General features: G+C 36.9%; 1 protein-coding gene and 1 non-coding gene across 5 annotated transcripts in view; both read right to left on the bottom strand.

Annotated features, from left to right (window-relative positions):
- Positions 1–4,055: 4,055 nt before the first annotated feature.
- MBTD1 (mbt domain containing 1) overlaps positions 4,056–21,357 on the bottom strand; it is a 61,255-nt gene continuing 43,953 nt past the window's right edge. For 3 of the 4 annotated variants that reach the window (XM_090257688.1, XM_090257687.1, XM_090257689.1), the window contains exons 14-18: positions 17,881–18,028; positions 16,925–17,007; positions 16,298–16,532; positions 15,712–15,789; positions 4,056–7,246 (exon numbers count right to left, since the gene is read on the bottom strand). In XM_090257688.1, coding sequence (XP_090113814.1) covers positions 7,128–7,246; positions 15,712–15,789; positions 16,298–16,532; positions 16,925–17,007; positions 17,881–18,028 — 663 coding nt within the window. In that variant the 3' untranslated portion in view covers positions 4,056–7,127. Of the gene's footprint in view, positions 7,247–11,617; positions 11,810–15,711; positions 15,790–16,297; positions 16,533–16,924; positions 17,008–17,880; positions 18,029–21,357 lie in introns of all 4 variants that reach the window. The other variant, XM_090257690.1, reaches the window with a different exon arrangement.
- On the bottom strand, positions 8,550–8,678 carry LOC149998234 (small nucleolar RNA SNORA30/SNORA37 family). The gene has a single exon (XR_016507332.1). It is a non-coding gene; the product is annotated as a small nucleolar RNA SNORA30/SNORA37 family (small nucleolar RNA).

The following is a 21,357-nucleotide window of genomic DNA, read 5'->3' as shown; positions in this document are numbered from 1 at the left end:
CTAAATTAGTTTCCAATTTAAAATTTAGCCCTGACTGGTATGGCTCATGTGTGTTGGGTATTGCCCTGTGAACTGAAAGGTTGCAGGTTGGATTCCAGGTCAGGGCACATCCCTGAGTTGTGAGCCAGGTTCCCGGTTGAGAGCGTGTGAGATGCAACCAGCTGATAATGTTTCCTTTTCTCCCTCCCTCGCTCTAAAGATAAAATCTTGAGAACGAAGGGGAAGGGATTAGTCAAAGAACACGTATGAATGACCCATGGTCATGGACAATGGAGTGGGGATTGACTGGGGGAGTGAGGAGTGGGCTGAGTGGAGGGGGCAAAGAGGGAAAAATCAAGACTATAATGGAATTAAGAAAATATAGATAAAACCTTTAAAAAAACTTCAATTTCATGTTTATGGTACGTGCTTTCAGCACAGTTTAGTAGTAGTTCGGTGACTAAAATTCCAGATTCTGGGGTCGGCCTGGGATCTCTCTCTATATATATTTAAAATATTTTATTTATTCATTTTTAAAAAGAGGGAAAGGGATGAAGAGAGGGAGAGAAACATCATGTATGGTTGCTTCTCGCATGTCCCCAACTAGGGACTTGGCCTGCAACCCAGGCATGTGCCCTGACTGGATATTCAACCAGCGGCACTTTGGTTCACAGGCCGGCACTCAATCCACTGAGCCACACCAGCCAGGGAGGGGGAATCTATATTTTAATGTGTGCTCCCCTGTGATCCTTATGTACATTGGCAGAGGTACTTCGATTTGAAGCATTAGTTAAGTATGTGCTTACTGTTGGCTGGGACTGTCCTAAGTTTACATACATGAATTAATTTAATCTTCACAACTCCTAGGAGGTTGGTATTAGTATACTCATTTTATTATATTAGAAACATCAGCTTTTGTTCCACTTATTTATGCATTCATTGTTTGATTCTTTTATGTGCCCTGAGGATCAAACCCACAACCTTGGCATATGGGGATGATGCTCTTACCAACTGTGCTACCCAGCCACAGCAACACCATTTCAGAGGAAACAGAAACAAGTGAAGGTGTCTGTCTCCAATCTGAGCAGGTGGCTTCAGACTCTATGCTCTTGGCTCCTATGGTTGACTGCCTTTATATAGTTTCCTGAGTGACATGAGCAAGTTCTGAGTTTGCAGGGTTAAGTGAAGTCAAATTTGGAGTGGTGAGAACTGAGAGGAAGGACTGAATGCTAAGACTTCATTTGGTAGAAGTGAAAGAAAGGATAGACTATGGTGAGATTAAAGGTACTGCCTCTGAGGGAATAGTCAATATTGTAATAACTATGGATGTTGCCAGATGCTGGATATAGTGGGCAGACCACTTTGTAAAGTATGTAACTGTCTAACCACTATACTGTACACCTGAAACTAATAAAAAATATTGAATGTAAACAAACTGAAAAATAAAAGTACTGCTTCTGGAGGAAGATTGGGTTTTGGACCTCATTTTATATGCCAGCGAGGTGTGTGGACAACGCACGCAGAACATGTCATGCTCTCAATAAGCTTTTGTTGGAACACAGTAACTGGATTATAAGTGGGCAAATGTAGGTTTACAGTTTTTTGTATGGAAAATAATACAAGAATAAACTGTTTCGTGTAGTCACAACTGTAAACCTACTTTCACCAACTGCTGTATTTAAAATACATTACTCTTACATTATCACAGGTGTCCCTGTATAACACAGTAAGAGAATTGTGGAACCCCGTGTATAACACAGTACTTCTATAACATGATTTCCCTCTAACATAGTTAGAGACCTGGGGGAAAACTCACGTATAATACGAAATTAGGGAAATCCCTGTACAATACTGAATGTGATAAAATTTTGGACTGTATTAATCTAATAAACTCATCCATCCAAGAAATAAAGTCAGTAACATTAAATGCTTGTTGGAAAAATATATGGCCAGAGTCAATTCAAAGTGAAAATCTAATCGAGCCAGCAGAAAAGAGGATGGATGCAATAGTAGGACTTGCTAAGTCTTTAGGTGGGGAAGGTTTTGGCGATATGACTATAGAAGACATCCAAGAACTGCTGGTAGAAGAAACTGATGAAGCCATTTTGGTGGAAATGACATCTGGAATGTGTCAAGATGACTTAGGGGATGACAGCACTGATGAAAATGAAGAAGTTAAACAGTTTACTCTAAAAAGCATAAAGAAAGGCCTGGACTTAGCCAAATAGTCAGTCATATTTCTTAAATGAAGATCCTTGCACTGAAAGGAGCACGAAGTTTAGGAGAGAACTTCGAAAGTGCTTAGCACCGTATAACGAAATTTATAAAGATCTCTCAGCTAAAGCAAGCAATCTAAAATAACAGATTTTTTGCAACAAGTAGAGCACAGAAATCAAGATAATGCTGAAGAAAGTTCAGAGGATGAGGCTATCTTGTCAAAAAGAAAACACATTCAGTTATTGGAGCTTAGTAGTGATGACAAAGAAAACATTACTTAATTCATGTTAATATGTAATACTTTTGATGAAAATTGCTTTAATAAAGATTTCTCTTAATTATAAAGATATAATAGTATGTTTTAAAAATTTTTTGGAACCTAAGCCCCCTTTTTGAACTAGTTCTTTGTTTAATATAACATGGACCTGCATAACATGGCAATTGTTAAGAACCTAACAACTGTGTTATATGGGGTGGGGTGGGGTGGGGTGGGGTTACCTCTATCTATTTGTTGGCAGTAGGCAAGCCCTATTTTGGCCTGCTTGAGAGGCCTGACATTCTAACAGGTCAACAAGGGTTACCTGAGCCTCAAGGGTTACCCTACAGTCTATAAAAGGGAAAGTTTCACTATTCTCCTAACCTCAGGACGCTGGATAAACAAGAGTGCTAAAGTTACTTGTTTGGGGGAAGCATTTGTTGCTCTTAAAATTCTGGACATGAAGTGCATTACGAAAACAGTTCCCCAAGAGGCATGTAACGGTTTAAAGAAAAATACATATATCAAAACTTAAAGAATATATATACCAAAGCTTGTGGGACAGTATAAATGAGAGCCAACCTGGGAATTACAACTTACTAGGGCAACGGTTCAAGGCATTTCAAGTAGGAAACAGGGCAGAAGTTAGATTCTACGTCTGCTTTTTTTGGAATGTGTATTCTTCCTCAAGTATGATAAGATCAACCCCTGAAGAAACCCAATTCATCTCATTATTTCTTATAATCATAGAATTCTCTACAAACTGCTTTTGCAGAAGTTGAGTAATTTTCCAAAGATTCAGTCACTGGTAGAGGGGGAGTCTTTGTCTTCCCTCTTAACGTAAAGAGCACTAGCTGACTGCGACAATTTATTCATATCCTATGAATTTTGCTTGAGAGATTAACAGAGCTTGGGAGGAAAAAAAAAAAAGTCCCCTGCCAGGCAAGCCACTGTGAAACATCATGTTCTAGCTAAGGTGATTTTAACCACGCCCGGCCCCGACCTCTCGGGCAGTAAGTACACGGGCAGTTGGAGCAATACAAGGGACTCTCGATGCTTAGTAGCCATGCCCCACAAAACTGAGGAAAACACGGACTTCCAGCTCACAGCCAGATGAAAGAATGGGAAGTTTAAAGTCCGATGCAGCAGATACCTTTCTATCGTGGTCATCACAAAGAGAAGGTAGAGAAACTGAAATAGTCCTTGTCCCCAGGTTTGGCAGTGAAGGAGATGAAATGAACCAGACATTCTGATCTGTTTTAAAATGTTAAAAATTAAAAATAAAAATAAATCTCTTTAAGTGGTCCACACTCACCTCTGCTCCTGCTGTGGTTTTTGCCTTTTCCCTCCGTCCCCCAAACCCCAGCTCAAATGCAATCTTGTCCATATATCTACCTATATCCTCTTCCTTCCTTGTCAGCTAGTAGTGAATTCTCACTCATGGCCTTGCTTTACCTTATTAGACTGTGGGTTCTGTGAGGAAGAAACTGATGTGACTTTCACGGGGGCCTCTGATTGCTTATAGAAGGCACCTGACATTTTTAATAAAAAAAAAGAAACCTCCCAAAGACCAAAGCATATTAAAAAACTGCTCAAATACAACTTAACTTTTAACATTTTATTTTGTGTAAAAAAGGGCAAATTTAGTGAATTATTTTCATCTTGTACACAAAGTTATAATTTTAATGCTTTCACATCCATGCTGAAAATTTGCAATTTGGTAAAAATGAAAAGGAACATAAATTTCTCCGAAGAATTTTTCACGCCATTATATACACTTCCTGAGAAAGTTTCAAATACTTTCTCAATGATCACAAGTTACCAAGAAAATAAAAGATTAAATTTGTACAGATATTGGTCTATATATCAAATACATACAGAAATGATGTAAAAATCTTATGCAGTTTATTTTGACCTCTGTCCTCAAAAGATTTGCCCAGGGACAGATGCTTTTCTTTTGTATAAATGACTGTGGCTTTATTTAAAATATGAAAATCAAAGGAAGAAACCCATTTAATCACAGTATTTTTAAAATCCCTTCCCAATAGTAAAGGATCATTACCAAATATATAGCACCATAATACAAATATTGATGGGAGAGGGTATTCACATCACGCAAAATTAATAATAATAAAAACAAACAAACACTGAAAACCCGTGTTAGTATCCGTAGAATAAGAAGTTGATAACAGCTTTAGCTTTCCTCATACACAGCAAAGAAAAGGTTAAAGAGTTTAAACTACCAAAAGCCCCAAATAATCCTAACAGGAAAAAATAAAAACAAAACAAACCCAAGGTCAGCAGTACATTTTGAACCGTAAAAGATAATGGGGCTACTGAGTTGTACAACTGGAGTTATGGCTAATACGTAAATCTCCTCTGCATTAACTTATTTTCTGTCCATTGGCAGTAGGAGTGAAAGTCTGGACAATGAAGAGGGCTTCAGATTGTGTTTAGACTGTAGGAAGTCCTTACCAACCTTTAACTGTTGGTCATGGGATCAAGAGAAGAAACACCATGAGTAGGTGGGAAATTAAAAAACACCCAGAGCCTGGTTTTGCTCTAGAACTGGAAGCTTATAAACAAATGAGCATTTCACAGAACTAATTACCAGGCTCCAAATCAAATCTCTCCTGACTTATTCAGTTCCCTATAGAGCCCTTAAGCCCAAGGTACTGGTAGAGCATGCCATACAACTGGCTTCTTGCGCCCGTATCAAGAAATCAGAGTCCTGGATTTAACCCACGGAGTCCGAGAATAAAGATTGTTGTAACTCTTGCTTTGGAAGTCTTCTAAGTTTATGGGAAGATCCTTACAAGTTAAAGATTTGGAAAGTGTGAGGATGTCACATTTCAGTAGGTCCCTCTCAGTAATGTTTAAGATAAATATCCAGTAATTTAAAAGCTGAATTCACATATATTTGACACATGAGAATCAACCTGGCATTGATATGATCTACATTTATGCCCCTAAAGAATCAGTATTAAGAAATGTTGACATGCGATTCCATAAATTCTTACACTATAAAGTAACAAATTTTACTTCCAGTAGCAACTACAAAACCTTATGTTATTAACCACTCTTGCATAGAATGAGGTAAACCTGTGCGTATTACCAATGCTATTATTCCCAAAAGTAGAGCATTATTTTAGAAAATAAATTGCTGGTTTTTAACGTTCTATGAATTTTAAAATTCAAACAAAAATCTTACCTAAAATGGTCTCCTGGGACTTTCCATTAACATTTTTTAAAGCATTCCATAGGTTGAAGGACTGTAGAGTTTAATCATTTTGATTAATTTCTAATTAGCCCTACCTATATTCCAGAGGAGATGGTCAATATTACCACTCTGAAGCGGCCAGGCTAAGACCCAGAAGCACTTCTAGAACAGATGCAATAATTCCTGAGAGTTTAGTTTATGAACCTCACTGGTAAACGCTAGAGCTCTCTCATTCAGTCACAACTCAGAAAGTTAGAAAATGCAGAGAGCAAACCTTTCACCAATTTACCCCTAGATCCTCTTTTTTGAAAGGAAGCCATGTGAATTTTAAAAAAGGGAATGTTCAAAATGGTCCAATCAGTTATTACTGTTAAAATTAATTCTGAACACAAATAAAGACAGTTTATACTATATAGATATATATGGAATTTCAAAAAATTAAATTCTCTTTCAAATTAATTTTCTAACAAATCCAGGATAGTTAAAAGCAGAGCTGGAATGATTTTGAAATCTAAACTTATTTTGGCTTTCAGCAACTTAGAATTTGAATCTCCTGGTAATACAGAACATCTGTTTTGGGGTGTGGTTATTCCAAGTACTATCTCACAAATGGAGGGAGGTGGCAGAGAACTAATCAAGATCCCGTTGTAGGGTACTTTTTAGTACGGAAAATTAAATAAACTTATGACAATATTGCTTTTTTCCTATCTCCCCCAACATGTAGACTGACATTCTGTATATCTTGTCAACCATTCCAGTTAACACTTTAGTGTTAGGATAATTTCAATCATTTTTTAATTAAAGAAAAACATATAAAAGTATCCAGAGTTCTTCCAATTTCATATAGAACTCCAAATAAATGTGCACAGAATGAAAAAATTTCTGTACAAACATTTAAAATGGGCTGCAATAAAACGCCAACAAGCAGAATTAATTACCCCTTCCATGATCTATGTGGTGATGAACCCTCCATGAGGGGATTCAGTTGCATATTTCTGCAGCAAAGGAAGCTGGAGATGTGACTGGCCAAACTTCGAAAACCCCCAAATCTCCCAACAGATACCAAAAAGGTTCATTTGTATTGACAGTTCACTTGCATTTTACAACTATATCCTTCTCAAATCATTTCCTTCAATCCTGCTACCTAAACTTTAATCTTACCAAAAAGTTAGAATTTCAGTTCTTGTTAACAATGCACATAAATCCAAACGTGTAAAATATTACAAAATTCTTTCAAAAGCTTCAAATACAACACAAAAATTGTCCATCTTTATAAATTGAAAAATTTCCCCCCACGACTAAAATAGTTTCCCCACCCACCTGAAAAATCTGGAACTGAAATTTTCTATGTTTAGCAAAATGTCCCAGTAGAACAGCCCCACTGTACAGCTGGATTGATTACAAATCAGTCCTGTGTAAAAGTCTTCCCCTCCCGCCCTCAGTTTCTGAGCCACCTCAGGGCTCTTGTTTGATGTAGAAGTTGGCAGAGCCATTGCTTTCCTGATCAGACACTCCTTGGAGGAAATTATAATCCTCTCCGTCAATTAACTCCTCCTTCAGCTGCAATGTAGTCACTGCATGAAAGAGATAAATGTATAGGATGTTATTAAGCCTTTCTGGAACATTCAGATTGCTTTCAATCTTCATATTCTACCAGCTTTACATTTAAGCATTTAACTAATTTTAATTTGCAACGTGTGCGAACAGTTAAGGGAAGTTTCAAAATAGAACAATACTGCATATTAGATACTGCGCAGTGGACATCGTCAACAAAATAGTCAAGATAATAACAATCAGTAATTTGACTAGAATAATTAGAATTTTTCTTATGGGTAAGTATTCACTTTTATGTCAATGTCTATACGAACAATGATGTATTATCATGCATGGTCTTGAACTATATTTAGTTAAATAACAACACAATAAGGCTCCCTGAAAAAAAGATATAAATCTGAGAGCAGAAAAACACTTAAGAGTAAAACTAAAATCATGGAAAACTAGATGATCATTTTAGGCAAAATAAAAATTTACTGACATCAGCAATGTGAAAATCATTGGTGCAAGATGGCTAACATTACCACTGAGATCACTTAACCTGAGTTCTTATCTGATGACTTGCTTTGTAATGAAAACAAACCAACAGCATAGGCAGTCCTCAATTTATAAAAATGTCATGTTCTAATTGGTCTTCACTTTTATGGACAATTATTTTTCAGTTTCTAGTATTTTCAGTGGGTTTTAGATTTCTGGGTAGCTACTTAAGTCACGCTAGTCAGAATTTCTAGTGATAGCAGGGCTCTTTCTATTGCATGGACAAGCATGAAGACAAAAAAGCATTTTTTCTTTGTGGGGCCCAGCATTGGTCTTATGCAAACATTTTAGGCTGCTTAATTCTGAGATTTTGCTAACTCTTTTTATACACCCCTCTTAACTTAAATCACTGTCCCTCGACACAATTACCCAGTAACTTCAGATTGCCCTAATTCCTTTCTTTGAAATCTACACTCCTACTTCCTATAGAACTCCTCCCTTCCAAAAAACTACTTCCCCACTTTTAGAATAAAAATGATCTCAACTAGGTGTTAAAAACAAATCTTAATAACAACCAACCTCTTAAGAGATGTGTTCAGGTTTCTTAAAAAGTTATTGTTTAACTAAAACTGAGTTGGTAAAGTTTCAAATAATTTAAAGAACAGGCAATTTGTATGCTAACATAATCGCTGGAATCTATCCCCTGGTGAGCAATGCTAAGTTTCTTCCCACATTTACTAAACAGAGGTAACTGTTAGTAACACTGCTTTCTCCATCTTACCTGTGTCCCATGGTTCTTTTAAATGACTATTTTATTTTATTTTATTTTTATTTATTTATTTTTTCCTCTGTACCATTGAGTCACAGCTGCCACTGGCACAGTCCCAGGGCAAGGATGACACCAAGGACTTTCTGTCAGCACCAGCTACCAAATCCCAGCCCCACTGCCAGGGGCAGGACCTGTGAAAGTGCTATTAAATGACTATTTTAAAACAAAGAGATTTCACCTAAAACCCTGGCAACATGAGAGTTGACGGGCTCCGAGCAGTGGGAGCTGACTGGCTGCGTCATCTCAGCTGTGGAGGCAGCACGTGCTCCCACCCATGTGCCACAGTGTGCTTCCTGTAGGCACTGGCTCCAAAGCAAAGGAACAAGAATTCTGCACCCTCTATTACGGATCTTTTCATTACAATTGGAGTGAGGGGATGCACACATACTAAATGTAAATTGGGAACTGCTTATACAGAAGAAAACCTTAGTTTATGAGGAGAATTAGGACTCAGTATTTAGGAGCAGTAAGTCAACTAAGATTTCATAAAGCAGTAACTCGATAGTGTCACCACGTAGAACAATATTCAAATGGCTACACTTTTAAAAGTCAAATAGTGTAGTCATAGAAAATTATCACCTCTTGATTTTAGTTACAAAGATTAGTTTAAAAAAATGTTAAAAAAATGGTCCTTGACATCTTATTTAATGATTTACAGAATCATCTTTTCAGAGATGCCAATTCATTTTATTTTACTTTTTTACTTGTTCTGGTAATGATGGAAAAATAGTTCAAAGACAGAAAAGTGAAATACACTATATACCTATTATAGCAAAAAGAAGTATCAATCAGATTGCTGAAAGGTAAAGCAAACATGGCTGTGTGACTCTTCCTTTCTTTAAAAAAATATTTAATAAAAATACTTTTATGATGAATATCAGGTATGTAATAAGTTATCCTTCAACTTTAACCAATATGCATTAATCATTAAGGACATCTAAACAATAATATCAAAATAAACACATTAAAAGGAAAAAAACCCCAAGTTTCATTAAAGGTGCAGTACTTACAATAAAAGGTTGATTAAAACAATATATTGTATATGATGACCAGATGGCTAAATGAATGATAAAAGAATTACCGTGCTTCAAGACCAAACATGTTCCATTCAAACAGATGTTTTTTGTTTTTTTTTAAATGCAAGCAAAGTAAGTAGAGATTCTAAAGCACATCCTGAAACTATATGCATTTGCTATTAACAACAAATTTCTGGATTATGCTTTTTCTCATGTTAACATATGGAAACAATGTACTTAAAAAAAAAGTAACTCAAGAAAAAGGTGAAACATTCACTCAGATGTGGGATGTTTTAATGCAGTTTTTGTTTTAATGGAACCTAAAATAAGGCCTGTCTGGCATCTTCACACTAATCATTTCTCCTTTCTAGGTCTTATTCTCAATGAAGGATAGATGAACTAAAATAGATCCTGTGGTTACATTTCACTTTCTACATGAATGTATTTTCTTAGCTCTATTTTTAAAAGGAAGTTCCTCTGCTGATCTAATCACTAACATTTCAGAAGATAAACAAATGGAAATCCCATTTTCCTAGTAAGAAGTCCATAAATATAAGCTCAACATCTAACCAACTGTAGCTTTTACATAATTAAGATACCGCAGCCCTTACAGTTTTACCAGAGTAAAATCAAACAGGTGCCACAGATGTGCCCCCAGCTCAGAAGACACTGCAGACAGCAGTAGAGGAAAGATCATCCCATTCAGCTACTCTTAAGTTCTTGGGTTTTGCCAACCTAGAATTTCTGTTTTACATGAACCAGTAATCTCTCAAAAACGTGACACTTGTCCTGAAAAATCAATCTAATGTTTAAAGACAATACACTCAAAATTCAACAAAAATTCAAATATATCCAAAGCTCATAATATTTATAATTACTTAGGTTGAAGAAGACTTCATAAGTTGTATGTGCAAAAAGGAAAAATTAAAAGAGACAAACAAGAAAGAACACTGTGTTGTTCTTTACACAGACTTCGAAGATTTTTCCGTTAAAGAGCAGATAAACTTGAATTTGCAGCCCTAATCTATTTTATATATGTTTGTAAAAGGTATAAGGTTATCAGAGAAAACAGACCGGGAAGGTTCAAGATGACCTAATAACACAGGGAGGCAAAAGCTAATAAACACATCTTAAAATGGCAAAAAAGACCAAAAAACCTCAAAATGAGCTGATAACTGCAGGTGCAAAAATATTACCAACCAATCAACCAAATTAGCAAACAGAGAAATGAGAAGAAAACTGGCACTAAGTCACACCTGGGTTTTCACTGTACAAAAGGCATTTTAAATAAAAACAATGTTTTAAAAGCAACAGTTAGGATGCAGATACATCTTTGGTTTTCCATATGAGCTGTCCTCATGCCTACTCAAGTGAAATCTTTCTGATATTCTGTGATAATATGTTTCTTCTTAGCAATTACAAAGAGCAAAACCTTTTGTAGTCTTTCTTACAATCTACCAGCTTGGCCTAATCAATTAAACTCATATAATTTACTTAATTAATCGCTGTACATAAATAAACATGAAATTATGGAAGTAAATTTCACTACAACTTAACACCAAAATCATCCAGGTATTATATTTCCAAGTCCATGTTATTCAGCTGAAGGCTGTGGTAAATGCTACTACCAGAACCCAGATTACACTGAAACACAAAACACATCCTTTCTAATGACTGAGATGCTATGGAATGCTATGATCAAAGCCTCATCTTTGGATGAGATTAATCACGTCAATCCCTAATGGTGCATTCTCCCCCTGGGCAAGTCACATAGAATTCTGCAATGCAAGTATTCAACTATTTTAATGAAACCATGAACTAGTCCCAAGTTGCTTCACAATTTCATACTGAAATTATAGCTCTACCCTCATTTGAAGCTCAAAATGGTTAACAAAAATAAAAAACCTTCCTTCCCTGATGATTTATCTTAGTGAAAATGAAATTTTTAGTTGAAAGAAAAGAAAAAGTTAATGAGTCAGCACCTGTCATGCCAGACCATGCGTTGTCTCCCACCACCCTACCCAGACTTGACCCTCTGCGGTACCTGGGGCGCGGATGTGACTAGTTACCTGTTTTGAGGCTGGGACTGAACTCTCGGCTAGTGCTGGGAGGTGGGAAGGCCTCCAGGGCTGTCTGTGCTGGCAGGGTTCGATATGGAGGAGGAGTCAACTCTTCGTCACCAGAGAAGCTCCTCCGCACCCCACCTGTCATGGGCAGGCTCGACAAACTGACAGGCTTCTTCCCAACTGGCATCTTCCTCTCTAAATATCAAGTCAAACTAAAGTAAGCTTTCACTTACATGCGTGACAAGAAAAGTGCATTATACAACTAGGAAAAGTCGTGTTGCACAGGGTAGTCTGAAAAGGGAACCGACGAGGCAAGGCTTGTATTTCTAAAAACAAGGCGTGTGTGCGTGTGTGTCTGTGTGTTGGGCACAGACGGGGAAGGTTATTTTTGAGTCACTGAAAAGTCTGATAATCTTGGTTCCTGACTCTTAAATAAATTTAAAACAAAACCAAGCAAAATGAACTACAGAAAGCATTTAGTATGGACAATAGCTGGCTTATTTCCGTCACAAAAATTTTAGTTTGAGGGGAGTTGAAAATTCTGTGTAAGAGAGAGAGATTTTTAAGACCCTATTGCCCATATATGCGCAAACAATGACCTTCAGGGAGGAATTAAACATTATCTGGGTGGCAGGGCTTTACTGATATAAACGTGTTTCCCTAACTTTTGGTTTACAACCCACTATTTTAGAAAACACTTAGAATTCTTATTCTGAAGAACAATTCTAAAATTTAAAGCTTGCTGCCTGCCAAGTTCTGAAGCAGTCTAATTTCTTCTGAAACACCCTTTGGTTACAGTTTTATAAACAAACATAAGCCTTCAAAAATTTATACAATGCTTTCACTAACAAAAAAGAAGCTATTCTGAACTTTGCAAATATTGAACAACCAAGCATACCACATTAATCAGGTTGAAAGCTGACGAATACTTAACATATATTTACTATACATTGCATTTGTCTTCTTCAAGAGCATAAAAATGACCTAGGCAACGGCAATTAGAAATCATGCTTTACAAAATCAGGACTAAAAGATACATCTAAGGCAGTCGATATTCCTATGTAAAATGATCTGGAAACTAAGCTACTAGTGGGGACACATTCAACTCAATTGTCAAATCTAAATCACACGCAGCAATCATTTAGACTTTTTCTAATGTACTACACACCTAGAGGTAAAAATACAAGAGAATCTCCAATCTCTACTACTTCCAATAGCCCTTGAAGATACAGAAAGCAGTGGTTTCCTGGCTCTAGAATGACTAAACCTTGAATAAAAAAAGGCTTTTTAGATTGGAGGGATCACATGCACACAACAGTCTATAATGACCCTGTTGGCAGAATATGATTTATATTTCCAAAACACCGGTTAATAGTTGTCCCTTTATAGCATGAAGACAGCTCATTACAAAACAAGCCAGAATAATAGACCCAATCAACTGTCTATTTCTGTAAAATATAAGCACTACCAACAAATATATTGATGGACGATTTTAGGTACTGAAAGGCTGAAGAGCTGTAAGAAGAAAACAGAGCCAGAATATAATAACCTGTAGGCAAAGGTCAAACAAATGAAAGGTTGTGTGGCCTATCTGCTATTAATTAAATCTGATTGCAATGGCTGACAGGTTTCTGAACCCCAAATTCTTTATTTGCCTAAGTTTTGTGGAAAAAATTTTTAACAAATGACTTGTTGAGTAATATAAAAAATAAATAAAAGGAGCAAACAATTTCCTTATAATGAAGACTGCTTCTTTTTTTATATGGCACTACAATTTATCCTCAATTTGAATTTTTAAAAATTCAAAATTTAAAAATAAAACTTTGGTAACAAAACCAGACCTCACTTGGTGATACTATTTATAATTTTTACTTGGCCCAGTCAGTGTAAATACTTATATATATTTTGCTTCATGAAATGCTCCAGAGTCTGTAAGGGGTGTTACATTAATATATGCCCTACATACTGTATTTTCTAAAGTCCAAAAAATTCTGAATTCCAAAACAAAGCTGGCCCCAAGGGTTTAATAATAAGGGATTCTGAGTTCATAGTTCTCTTCCTATCTATGTCCAAAGGACAACTTAAAGACATTAGAGATGATGTCATAATATGAACTATTAAAATGTTAAAGAATACATATTTATAGCTAGCTAATTCTTCTTTTCAGATAATCCAGCAATCTGAAAATGTTAACTGTCACTAAAAACTGGGGTACTGATATCATCACTTCATTAATTTCACATTTCTTCTCATGTTCCTAGCTCATTAATTCAAAACCACCAAACTCCATTAACCAATAACAGACCCTGCCAGAGTCACACCAGAGGGAGGCATGTGAACTGTGTACACAATGCTCAGAAATTAGTTCTAATAAGTACTGTAATATAACCACCAAGTAAAAAAACATTCTTAATTCAACATCTTGGAAAGAAAATTCTGAAATCTCAAAGTCTTGTCCAATAGAAAGGGAGAAGACAGTTAGAGCAGCCCGCACAATTCACCTTACAATAAGATAAGTGATCATATATACCATGGCTAGTCCACTGACAAAGCTCCATGTGCATTCTTGCTAATCATTTCCAGATACACGGGACATCACTTGGATCTCCGTGGCCTGGCAATGCTCTCTAAAGTTTTTAAGGTGAGCCCTGGCTGGTGCGGCTCAGTGGATTGACTGCTGGCCTGTAAACTGAGGGGTCGCTGGTTCGAGTCCCATTTGGGGGCATGCATTGATGTTTCTCTCCCTCTCTTCCCCTCTCTAAAAATAAGTAAACAAAATCTTAAAAACAAACAAAAAAGAACCATCACTTAGCTTTTTAGGTGAATATCAAACGTGGCAAGTAAGTTGTGGACAAAATAATTCTGGGCCTATGATAAGCTTATGCTGCTAATACAAAAGAGAGGGTAAGAGGCTTAAAAGTTATCACTAATGTGAGGCTGATCTGAGTTTCCTGCTGGAAGGAAACTAAAACACCACTGCAGTGGCTGGTAGAAGTTTTTAAGTTTCCCACTGAAAGAATTATAAACTAACAACTATAATCTGAAATAAAGGATATCTTGGTTGTTAATGAGGCAGATTAGCACTTATTTGAACTTACAGCAAGTCAAATGGGAAAAAAAAGCTTTTAGTTTTATTCCTCAAATGTACTTTCTACTTCTAAAAATATCTTTACGTGAAAATAATCTTATCTTAGAATGAAATATTCCACGACCATCTTCATGAAGAGAATCTATGGCTTTTAAAGGCGGTGAAAAAAGATTAAAAAAAAATCAGAGTAGAAATTTCAATATATTTTATACTATTTCGGCTATTAATTCCAATGATCACTCACTGTAAGGTAAAATACAACACAGAAAGCATATTTTGCCCTGGCCAGGGAACTCAGTTGGTTAAAGTGTTGTCTGATAACACCAAGCTTGTGGGTTGGATCACTGGTCAGGGCACATTTAAGAATCAACCAACGAGCCCTGGCTGGTGTGGTTCAGTAGTTTGGAAAGTCGTCCTGTAAACCAAAAAGTTGCAGGTCCGGTCCCCAGTTGGGGCACATGCAAGAGGCAACCAATTGATGTTTCTTCTCTCCACCTCCCTCCCTTCGTTCGCCCTCTCTCTCAAATCAATTAAAAAAAAAAAAAAAGGATTGCATTTAGAAAAATTTTCTTAAGCGTAACTTTGTTAGTCATCAACTTGAATTTCTTGTAAGTACTGTTCTAGAGAGTTCTGGTTTATAAGAGTTTTGGGTTTATTAGGCTTTGAGTCTATTATAAGCATCAAGCATCTGCTTAAAAATTTTCTTTAATAAAAAGGCTTTTAAAAAGAATTAATTTCCAGTAAGTTTACATATTATTTCAAAATCATTTGTAGACTCTATTCTTTACCATATGTTATAAATATTATGGTAATCATTTTCCCTGTCAATTAAAATGTGTTCCTCTTCACTGAAAATGTTTGCCTTTTATAGCATACTGCACCTTTAAGCATAATACACAATATGCAGTCATCAGTTCTCACAAGGGATATAATTTCCTGTGCAAAAATACCATGACCCCGAGTGGTTAACAATTTAGGAAATGTATATAAACACCATGTGATGACCCACTTTTCTTATGTCCTTTGTATTGCTGGGACTTAGCCTTTTTCTTCTGTTTTGATGAACCTGACTGGCTTTCTCTTGACGCTGAAAAATAAAAGGGAAAATTGGCACCAGATAATTGCTTACAATGAACTACAGGTACAACTTAGATGAACTATCTTTACCAAGACCATTATGCTTATAAAAGTACATAACGCTTTGAAAATAAGGGTCCTTGTTCAGATAAAACCGTGAATATTGTTCAAATACCATACAGATTCCACTATTTATTCAATAAGTACTTATAATATACCAGTAAATCTTATGCCTGTAATTTAAAACTCATTAAAATAATAAGTCTAGTTTAATTTGGCGAGTGCTCCTACTGTTGTGTTTCTACAGTCATCATGTAACTGACTATTGAGTTCACACGGCCACGGTACACATGGTCTGACTCTGTGATATTGTTGTTGAGTCTTAAGATCTTACCTGGCAACCAATCAGACATAGGTATATTCTTGTCCTGTGAGCTCACAAGATGATTTATGTGAGACAGTCCTCTGAAGAATTGCTGATTTTTATAAAAGGACACCTTTTCTGTATACCAACTTACACTGTGATGCTGGAGGCTGTAGTTGATATCCAGTTAATTGACACCACCCTACAGGATAGAGGTCAGGGGACTCACAGTCTACCCACTGATCATACTCTTCTTCCCATCCGTCAAAATGTATCCTCAAGAGACGATGAATAATTCGAGTTACTGTGGCTACACATATTAAACGTGGCTCCATGAGATCTACTGCTTCTAATTTCATTCCTACACGAAATCCGTGGTTTGGGACATCCTGACACAGAGAAGCAAAACATTAACATGGGTGAAAAGAAGAAGGTGTAACTTCACTATCACTAGGAGAGGAAGAAAAGAAAGCAACATAACCAAATAATGTAATTTAAACCAAAAAAAATCCCAAATAATTCTTTAGTTATTGAAACATGTAAATGTAAAGCATTTAAGAACTAGTTAGGTAATGTATTCATTTCTATTTTACTCAGATTAAAAAATAAAACAAAGTTTAGAAACAAGCTTCACTTTCTAAGTAAAAAAGGTATTTATATTGTTTCATTACTGTTTTTTTAAAATATCAATCTCCACTAAGAAATTCTAATATATTTTGATCAATGATTGACATTGGTGTGTAAAATTCCACATAATTATTATGTCACCTTTTAGATTTACCTTATTAAATAGTTTTACTGGTGCTGCAATGGAGCCAGTTTCCCTGAGGTAGTCAAACCATTTAAAAGGAAGTTTAGTGTAACCTGAAAGACACAACTGGTTTAAGTAGCAATTCATTTAAAATTAGAATACTAAAAGCAGATTAAAAAAAAACAAAAACTCAGTATACGCTCAGATTTTAGGTTACATGATAAACTTTTAATTCATGCTCTAATACTTTTGAGTGTGAGAATCCCTCCATGTTATAAGGATTTTCCTCCTTTTCGAAACAAACACTGGAATACCCACTTATCCTAACGCAGAAGTGATCCTTCTTTCCTCTAATAAAAGAACTATAGACTTTCACTTTCTCAATTCTAGGCTTAGAACATTCCAGCATTTAACACTTGCCAGTGACATTTTTCTTTCTTTGAAAGAAAGAAGACTGGCTGGACAAATATTGTTTTTATAGGCCTCTGGTTTTGGCTTTCCCTCCTCCTTTTCTTAGGAGAAAAACCATAGGATCAGATATTGAAATTAGCAAAGTCACTGGTTAGGCCATGAGAGCTATTTAAGGGTATATCTTTTAAAAAGCCACATGGGAATCTAAAAATGAAAGTTTGCTCCCCCAAACTAAAGAATCTATTTTTAAAAAATGTTAATATATGCAATAACCTACTGGGCCTACATCACCATCTCAAGAGGGCTTGAGAATACTAATTCATATTATAAAGTGTACAGATGCTCAGAAAAAATTCTATATTAATGTAATTTATTAAAGCTAGCTGGAATTCAGGGCTTTGTTTTTAGACCACCCCACAGTTCTTGTTATGTGTGCATATATTTATGTGAGCAATATATACACATATTAGATATTCACACAGCAAGAAATCTGGGCTGTGTTAAATGTTGTAAACATATACCATGTAAAAAAAAAGCAAGAACGAAAACCCAGTGTGTGTATTAGCATGAAGTACCTCTAGGTGGAGTAAGTTCAATCATGTTAATTTCACAGAAACCAACAGGGAAAATAGAAGGAGAGGTTGCATGATAACAGAACCAGTCAGATCCGTCTGCTGCTTCTGAGCCATCGATCCCAATCATCAGGAATCCGTCAGCCAGCACCTTTTAAATGAAAAGAATTCCAAATATTTGAAATTAGACACCACTATTACAAAAATGATTCTTTAAGTGGCATACTAAAAGAATGGAAAATCTATTACATAAAGGTCTCTTAAAGTAAAAAATGCTTCTTTATTTATGTTAAATAGCTAAAGTTATAATGGAAAAGTATATGTAAATTCCAGTGTGTACCAGAATCAAAAGCAGGGTTACTAAGAAGTGGTTTCAGAGATCTAGGAAAAATAGTGCCTTTGCCAACAGCTGAGACTGTCTGGTGCTTTGAAATCATGAAATTGGGCTGAGCGCTCGTTCACAATTAATTTAACTAATCTTGGTTAGGTTCTAAATCCTACTCACTAATAACTTCATTTCTTTTCTTTGGACTTACCACAAAGAGAAGTTCTTTCCAACTGTTCATACCTTCTTCAAGCTCCAACTTTCTCTAGCTCATCCTACAGATAACCATGCTTCTCTGTGACAAAATCTAAGGCCAGTTATGAAGGGTCTTCCCATTCCTTCTTTTGTGGCTCAAATTGTTATAAGTAGCCCCTTTACCCCCTGAGACAGACTTCTCCATTTTGTCCTCTTATCACTGGTACCTTTGCTAAAACACCATCTCTTACACTCTGTCCCCCAATTTCTATTACATTAAACTATTTTATTTTGAAACAGTTCACTGTACAATGAACTCCTGAAACGTTTTCTCCCAGACTCTCGTGACAGTGCAGCCAACTGGTCAATAAGTCCCACCTCTCTGATCATTCCTCCCACATTTTATTGGTGGCTGTCCTTTCACCTCCCAGCCTTCAAGTTTCTGATGTTAGCCCTTTTCTTTCTGTTCTGGTGTCCTCGTCCACACCCAACACTTCAATGACAGACTTCTGTGCCAACAGTCCCTCAGGTTTTATCATGAGTTTGCCTCCATTCTAGTTTCTCAGGCCTGCATTTTACCTGCAGACTCAACATACTGTCTGAAAGTTAACACAGGGCATCAAACTAATAACTCCTTTTCTTACTCTTTCAAAGGTTATCAATTACAGGTCCCACGACTCCCTATAACACTCGGTCCCTTTATCCTTGCCATTAACTCTCTTCTCCACTATCCTGTCGGACAGCATTGCTTTCAGTCTTCCTCTATGCACAGTTCCCTTTTACACTGTTAACCTTTCCTTTGGCATGACCTCTGTTTATGCCAGAATGCTTTACCAACTTACCCTGTCACTGAAGAAAGCTCAGATGGTCCGACCAAGCATTCTAAGTCTGCACTACTGGGTTCCACATGCCTTTTAGTCTCTGCTCCCAAGTTTCTTCCTTCTAGTGTTTTCTACTATATCAGGTATGTACAGGATGGGGCAAAAGTAGGCTTACAGTTCTGAGTAGATGGAACAGAGTTTACCCTTGTATTATTACTTATTAATGATTGTATTATTTATTTGTATTACAGTTGTAAACCTACTTTTGCTTCACCCTGTATATAATAGCCTTCTCTTCACATGTTAACAACTTTGCCTAAGACCCCTGGAAAGAACTACCCCCCACTCACATGGGATTCCTTTCTCCCTTTCTAAATACAGTTGACTGAACTAGGGGCTAGTATCTAACCTTTGGGGAACCAAGCCAAAGCGTTGAGTTCAGCTAGGTTCTCTCTCAGTAACCAGAATGCACAGAGACTGTCAAGCCATGTGTCAGAGCTGCAACTGAAAGGCTGTGATACAGAACAGGACTGGGAGCACCATGAGCAGACTGTGGGCACAACATCAACTGAAGGAAAGTGGCACAGACTCAGAACAGAGCAGAGGTGGGACAAAGAGGTCCATGCCTTTCCAGTTCTCATCTCTTTCCTTCCACGTCTGTGAGATTCCCTGTTGTGTCCTCGGAGTAACCGTGCCACAGCTACCATGGATGGGTTTCTGTTTCTTATTAAGTAAAAGCCTTGCCCAGAATACTCACTGCAGCTTGCCTGATGTGCAGTGTGTGTGAACTACCTGCCATTTCCTAAACGTGGCCTGTGCTTTCCGTCTGGGTGCCTCTGCGCACGTTCTTTTCCCACGGCAGCTTCCTCCCGCAGCCCCAGCTTCACCACCCTTCAACATCAAGTTTGAAAATGTCCTCTCTTCGACCTAAAGCTCTCCTGATTCCTCTGAGACAATGTCATCTCTCTGTTATCTGAATTCCAACTTACTTTGTTTGTATCTTTCTTAAGTCAGTCTTGCATTAAACTAATTTTTGTACATCTTATCTTGTTCCACGGACTGTAAGTTTTTTAATGTCCCCTAGCACAGAAGGTATTGAGTCAGTATTTTCTGAGTGTAGCTTGATATCGGACTAACTGGACACTTCTTTGGAAAAGAACATGGTATAATAACACTGGGTCCCAAACCTGGTTGATTGTCAGTCACCTAGAGAACTTTGTCCTTTCTTTCTATTTATTAAAAAAAAAATTTTTTTTTTTTTTAAATTCCTGGCTGGTGTGGTTCAGTGGATTGAATATTGGCCTCCAAACCAAAGGGTTGCCAGTTCAGTTCCCAGTCAGGCCACATGCCTGGGTTGCGGGCTGGGTCCGCAGTTGGGGGCATGCAAGAGGTGACCAATCAATGTATCTCTCATATATTGATGTTTCTTTCCCTCTCTTTCTCCTTCCCTTCCCATAAAATCTTTAAAAAAAAACCTGTTATATTAAAAAAAAACTTTTTTTTTAAATTAGAGATTTTATCTATTTACTTTTAGAAATAGGGGAAGGGAAGGAGAAAGAAAGGGAGAGAAACACCAATGTGTGGTCGCCTCTCACATGCCTGCACTTGGGGACCTGGCTCTCAACCCAGGCATGTGCCCTGACTGGGAATCAAACTGGTGACCCTTCTGTTCGCAGGCTGACACTCAATCCACTGAGCTACACCAGCCAGGGCTCTTTCTTTTTAAACAAATACAGATTTTGGTGCAATATTTCTTGTGATTCTGATTTAGGTCAGGACCAGGTCATGGAAATCTGTGTTTTAAATCATATCAGGTGCTTCTGATCACTAGTTGGAAAAAGAGGAAGAACAGAGTTTGGAGCCAGACTTTTCTCAGTATGTGACCTCAAACAGGTGCTTGAGACATGGCAGCCATCATAACTGTTCCTTAATTCTTTTGGCTTAAGGTTTTAAACTGGGTTGAATGCAAATCACAATTTAAGTTATACTTTTTGGAAGTATATTCTGGATCAGTGGCTCTTAACCATGGCTGTGCTTATGAATTACCTGGGGATTAAAAAAAAAAAAAAAGAGCCAATTCTGGGGCCTCACAGCAGACCGATTAAATCAGAAAGGGGGACGAGAGGCCCAATTACCTGT

This window comes from Furipterus horrens, unplaced genomic scaffold (assembly GCF_987537825.1).
Source record: "Furipterus horrens unplaced genomic scaffold, mFurHor1.1.pri manual_scaffold_11, whole genome shotgun sequence".
In the NCBI taxonomy this organism is placed as follows: Eukaryota; Metazoa; Chordata; class Mammalia; order Chiroptera; family Furipteridae; genus Furipterus; species Furipterus horrens.
The sequence above is the reverse complement of the archived record's forward strand: the minus strand, read 5'-3'. Positions and strand labels throughout refer to the sequence as shown.